At 42.7% G+C, this 6444-nt stretch overlaps 1 protein-coding gene across 1 annotated transcript; it reads right to left on the bottom strand.

Moving 5' to 3' along the window:
* Positions 1–4001: 4001 nt before the first annotated feature.
* Positions 4002–5601, bottom strand: LOC119301636. The gene has a single exon (XM_037578633.1). It carries the CDS (start codon positions 5098–5100, stop codon positions 4129–4131), a length of 972 nt encoding a protein of 323 aa, XP_037434530.1. The 5' UTR covers positions 5101–5601; the 3' UTR covers positions 4002–4128.
* Between the last annotated feature and the right edge of the window lie 843 nt (positions 5602–6444).

The raw sequence follows: 6444 nt of genomic DNA, 5'->3' as shown, positions 1-6444 counted from the left end.
GGGGGACTTTATTCCATCTATAAGAGGCGCCGCCGCATCGTATCTTTAAGAAGGACACAAACCTTAACAAAACTTTAAAAATATCAAAATATAGAGTCCTCCCGCCAACAAAGACCAGGATCCACCGCGCCTCTATAGTCCTAAGATCACAGGAGACAAGGTAGACCAATGACGATGCTGGTGGGAGGCAGGAGAAAACCTAGCAAGCTAGGAGCTGCCGCCACTTTGCGTGGTGCGTACAGGCCGTTGTGCCGGTACCAATTCCTAATTAAGTGTGGTTGCTCGCTGTTGCTAGTACCGCGTTGTAGGTTCGCTCTGCTCCAGTTTTTATTTTTATTTTTTGTTTCCTTTATTTTTTTTCTTCGGTTTTATTTGTTTTCTTTGTCATTTTTTCTTATTTTAATTTGCTTCCTATTGTTTTATCATTGAGTTTTTTTGGTTTTTCTTCCTTCATTATACTTTCATTTTCTTTTTGTCTTGCTCGGTTTTCATTTTCTCTTTTTGTTCCTTTATCAATTTAGTCGGTTTTGGTTGTTTCAACGGATATCTAACTTCTTTTTGTACACAATCTACATTTCTAGGGCACACGTGAAACCTTTTTTTTATACAAGTTGGACATTGTTCAAATAAATTATGTACATTTTTATTAAAATAATACATGTTTTGAACATTTTTTCGTGTACATTTTCCAAATAAATGTTGTACATTATTTTATGGCCCATAAAAATTCTCTTAAACTATGTGACCATTTCTTTTACCTTGTATAAAAACTTTAGGGTTACTCAAGGAAAAAGTGTAAAAAATAGAAAATTTACACGCATTTTTAAGAAACACGTGAATATATTTTTTTTACAATTCCACGCGCATCTTTTTAACAGAAAATAATCCTTTTTATCTTACGTGAACATTTTCCAAATTTTATATAACAATTCAAAAATTATCCTATGAACATTTGTTGAAATGAGAGCATATTTCCATAAAACATTACATACATTTTTAGTAGTACAAAACATTTATCAAAATTACATAAACATTTTCTTTACACTGGATACACATTTTTTTCAAAAAAATCGCATATATTTATTTGAAACATGGGAACATCTTTTCATTGTCACGAACATTTTTTTAAGTTATCAACATTGTTTAACTATTTTTTCTAAAGTTCTTACGTAAATTTAAGGTTTTGACATATATGCATTTTTTTGAGAAATTCAAGTGAAGTCAGCATGACGCCAGCGTGACGACCCACATCCTACTAGGAGGGTCCATCACTTGCGCCCTGTAAGCGAGGTTGTTGTCCCTCTCGGAGCAAGCGGCGCATAGAGTCAGTTTGGTTCCCATCCACGCCATTTTTTGCCTGGCCTGGATGGTCCATGGGATGTGCCTGGTAGGCGTTTGCTTTGCGTCCTCGAAGAACATATGGCTGCCTGGCCTGGCCCTCCCTGAGTTGTGTGATTAGCCTGGTTCGGCTAGAAAATAAAATATTTAGCTCAGGCACTTTGATTAGCCTGGCCCAGGCGTTCCATTCTTTGTGCCTGGCATGGTGAAAGTAGTAGTCTGGGAATATTTAATACCTAGAAGCAATACGGTCTGATCTTTGAAAAGGTTTTTAAGCACTCAACAGGCAGCAACATGCAAGGACACTATCCAAACACCCACGCACCAGGCTAGCCTGGTCAGGCACAAATTTCCATCAGTCCAGGCACTATCCAGGTAGCTGATTCTCTCAGGCACATTGTCCAGGCTTCGAACCAAACTGACCCATAATCGCACCCCTCAGGTAGGGCATGCCTATATCTCACATGACACGAGAGCAGCCTCGCTTGAGGGAGTGTGAGACTTGGAAGGGCCAACTCATGCGTGGCCACAACCTCTTATGAAAAAAAAGCTCTGCCAAATATATTTTTTCCTTTTTATGTTTTTTGCTTTCTTTTTTTACTTTTCTACACTGCCAAATATTCTAAATGTGTATATTGCAAAAAAAAGCTCTACATAAAATATTTGAAAATGTTAACCTGGCATTTGAAAAAGTTTAATGTGTATAGAAAAATGTTCTCATGTATACAAAAAGAAATACAATGTATATGAAAAAAGTTGACAATCTATTTAAAAAATGTTAATCAAGCATTTGAAAAAATGTTATTCAAGTGTTCTAAACAAATGTTCACCATGTATTAAAAAAATTAATATTGTAATAAATGTTAAACATGCATTAAAAATTTATTTGCAAGATATAAACCAAAAATGTAGAATGTTTATGGAAAAAATTAGAACATTATTTTTTCAAATGGTAATCATGTATTTTAAAAAAATTAAATGTATATAATAAAATATGTTTCTGTTGTATAAAAAATATTGAATATGTACTGGGAAAGTTGACATGTGTTGAACAAAAAATAAATAGATAAAAAGGACAATAAAAACAGAGAAATCCAATAAAAATATAAATAAAACCAACGGAAACCAAATAACGAAAATTTTAAAACCAAGGAATATCAGTGCAAAAGAATGGGAACATAGAAAACCGAGAAAGGAAAAAAAACAAAACAAAGAAAACCAATAAAAACAAGAAATGAACAAATAAAATGAAGAAATAAATAAATTAAAGAAGGAAAAAACTGTGAAATCTAACAAAGAAACGAAGAAAATAAGTGAAAAAACAAAGAAACTAAGAAAAACGAAGAGAAAACCCAGTGAAAGAAACGAAGAAAATAAGTGAAAAAACAAAGAAAAAACCAAAGAAAGAAAACAAGAAAAAACCAGTGCAAAAAATTGCTATAAAGAGAAAATAAGAATAGCGGAGAAGCTTGAGAGAGAAACAAAATATGAAATATATGAAGAAAAAACCAAAAACACCGTAAAAGAAACCTAAAGAAAAAACAAAAAAAACAAAAAAAACCCGAAGGAAACAAGCTAATCGATCGTGAGCCAGCGAACCATAGAACGATCGCGAGTGAGCGAACAATATCGATGAAAGACCTGAAATAAATCAAGGGATATGTTACCACTAGTGCCAACTCTAGGCTTGAATTATGGTGTGTTTGTTCCACACAAGGAAACTCACCATGAGCAGTTCACAAACTACCTCCAAATATGACGTTCAGCCAGTATTAGGGTCCAAAGAATATGCTTACAAGTTATAAAACAATCTGAAATCTGGAAGAAAGGACTTCAAAAAGGAGAAGAAGAAAGCTGGAGGGGAAAGCCCACGCCCCCAAAAACCACATACTCGCGGAAAAGGTGTCACGGCCCCGTCACCTTGCCATCAACAACTATAGGCCCATTCAGCCGGAAATCAAAATGCTCTGAACCATCGTTTCAGCAGGTGTGAAAACACGATTGACACTTGAAAGTACGGGTGTTTCGTTCGAGCCAAATAAACCACATGTAAAGGATAATTAGGGAATACATCTCCTTCCATGCGGGTGGCAGCAGAAAATCTGAAAAGCTCGTTCCGCCAATACACGATGGTGCTACCCGGAGAAGTATGCCATCCTTTTTCAAGAACACACATGAGCTCGAGCTCTACGTGCCTATTTATTGAGATAGAAAGCAGTATTTAAATTATGTTAAGAAAAGATAAGAGCATGTGCAATGATGCTATCTTAAAAGTGTCACGGAGGATAAATGATAAGGTGGAGGAGAGAGAACTCATAAAGAAATGGTTTGTCTTCTTTTATTTAAGAGAAAACAAGAGATAATCTCTTAGCACAACATGTCTCATCACGTTTTTAGGATTAACTGGCTATTGAAAATAAGACTAAGAGATAACACATTGTAGATACTTTTTATCATCTCTAAAATACATATAAAACTTAAGATAAAACTATTTTATCAACTATAATACATGCCCTAAATCGCCAAGCGCAATCCATATGATGGCACCCCAGACAGTCTACCATTCCACCACACCTTCCGCCACTCACGGCGATAATCGCGAACTGAATCAACGACTGCTGACGAGAGTCCCAAGCTTTGTTCGGCTACGTGCGCCCTCGATCAATCAGGTAATCAATAATAATAAATAAATAGCGCAAAAGAATGTGAATCGCGTACACTTCCGTGGCACAATCAACCACGTCACGGCGAGTTTACTTAAGAAATGGAAAATATAAACCCCTTGATCGATCAGGGCAAGTGGTACAGGTTGGACGGCCTGAACCCGGCGGTGACGTTGAAGTATCTGAAGGCAGCCGCCCACCGGCGGTTGTCCTTGATCATGTGCACGGCGACGGTGTCCGGCCGGAAGTTGTCCATGTCCCAGTTGAGGTCGTACATCCTTGGCCTGAGGCTGTACCGGTTCTTGCCCCGGCGCCCGATGTTGAGCCACTTGCCGAAGAGGAGGTCCTCGGGGCCGTGGGTGTCGTTGTGCCGGAGGATCTCCTCGTTGGCGGACACCCAGGTCGCGACGTCCCACGAGACGACGTACCCCATGCCGTGCATGAACTGCATGGGGTCGTCGCCGACGGCGAAGCCGTAGCCGAGGTAGACGTCGTCGCGGGGCTTGGGCCGGAGCTCCTCGGCCATGGCGGCCACGCGCAGGTACGTGGCGTCGTCGGTCTTCATCACGTAGTCGTAGGGCGCGCCCGCGAACACCCGCGGCACGGAGGAGAAGTACTGGTGGGTCTTGCCGTCGTTCATGTTCTCGGTGCAGTTGAGCAGGAGGACGTCGCCGTGCCGCGCGGCCTCCAGCGCCACCAGCATCCGGTCCACCGGGTCGTCCACGCCGCAGAACACGAAGCGCACGTCCACCCGCGCGTACGCCGGCACCGGCGGCTGCAGCGCGTACGCCAGCCGCACGATGTCCCGCCGCTCGCGCCGCTTCGGCGTGGTCAGCACCCCGACGAGCAGCCGGAACTCCGGCTGCGCCGCCGCCGCCGCCGTGGAGACGACCTTCTCGGCTCCCGACGCGACGGAGTAGCCATCGGTGCCGAGGCTGGGGCAGAGCACGCCGAGGCCGTCGGAGCGGACGTGGGAGGAGCCGAGGCTGGGGATGACGACCACCGCGGCGAGGAGGCCGAGGGGCACGAGGAGGAGGTACGGGGTGCACAGCGACGAGGCGGCCGGGAAGAGCGCCTGCGACGAGGAGCTGGTCTTCATGGCGCGTCCCGCGGGATGAAAATGGAACTTGGAAAACCCACGTCCACGTGCAATTATAAGCCAGCCATGGGCGCGACCAGCAAATAATCCGTGTAAACTGCTGTTTGAATCGTTCTCGTGGACACGCGGCCGTCGAGACCGCTCTTCAGGGTCGACAAGGGATCCATCTGCGCCTTCCACCGGATCTTCTTGTGCATATTAACATTAACATTTGTTAGGAGAGGTGTCAACGTTGAGGGGGATGTTAGGTGGCAGATGGAATGCCTGCAAACAATAGTCTATTTCAGCTCGCAGACGGGCCACGAGCAATCATTCGTGGTCTGATGCAGATGCCCGGGCATGAAGCATGGCATGGCACGGCAGAGCGGCGAACCCGGTGGCTTGTTGCTAGCTTGTTTGCTTTGCATGATGGAGATGGAGGCAGGGCTGAGGCAAGAATGGTCGTCACCGGGGACATGCTAGCTTGTCGGTTGCTACTCACTTTGATTCTACATGACGTGTGCGTGGCTTGCCTCGGCCGGCCTGCGTGTGATCGAATATGAGATCTTGCCAACCCGTTGATTACGTTAATAATGGTATGCCCATGGTTATTGAGATTTCAGCAAGATTAAAGAAACATCACGATTCTCGCAAAAAAAAATAATAACATCACGATCTCAATTTTAATTGCATTGTTTTGCTAGACCGCCCTTTCTTCGATGAAAAGACGACGAGCTTGGCGATATCTCCGTATGTTTTTCATTCTCAAAATAGCTCCCCAAGAAATACTTAATGCTACCCTCTAGAAAAAAAAGGTAAATACACCGGGAGTTTTAGAAGGGGTAAATTGGATCACACCGGGAACAGGCTAGTTTGTTGGTTGCTACAGACCGAGAGAAATACTTAATGCTACCATAAAAACAAGAGGTAAATACACCGGGAATACCTAATCATGAGGATCCTACAGAATTTTTTCGAGTGCTCGTTCGAGAACTATAATCTTTGGCCCTAAAACTGAATCATTTCCTTGTATTTGAAAAGAACTCGCCAAGAAATCTTTGTGCTTTGAAAACGGGCATAGGAATATGTTTTTGTGCTTTGAAAACTCTCTCGAGCTTAAGTATTAACCCAATTTATATTAGAACTTGGTAAGTGGGGATCATCGGTTTCTAAATTGGACTCGCCGGCGCTCAAACATACAATGCATTTATCGAGGTGTAGAGCCCATGTACCACCATTCTAACCGATTGGTTTGAGAGGGCACACATGATTATGTCTATAACGTTTCAATATTGCCTGTGGGAGGGAAATAAGGCGGCGCGCAATTAAGCTAGATATGCATGTCAGTGAAGCTCACTTTGTTTT

Source organism: Triticum dicoccoides, chromosome 5A (assembly GCF_002162155.2).
Source record: "Triticum dicoccoides isolate Atlit2015 ecotype Zavitan chromosome 5A, WEW_v2.0, whole genome shotgun sequence".
NCBI classification, from domain to species: domain Eukaryota; kingdom Viridiplantae; phylum Streptophyta; class Magnoliopsida; order Poales; family Poaceae; genus Triticum; species Triticum dicoccoides.
Note: the sequence above shows the minus strand (reverse complement) of the source record. Positions and strands in the feature narration are given on the sequence as shown.

What these genes read in the sequence shown, in the direction of transcription:
- LOC119301636 (XM_037578633.1), bottom strand. Translation starts at nt 5,100, where the DNA reads ATGAAGACCAGCTCCTCGTCGCAGGCGCTCTTCCCGGCCGCCTCGTCG.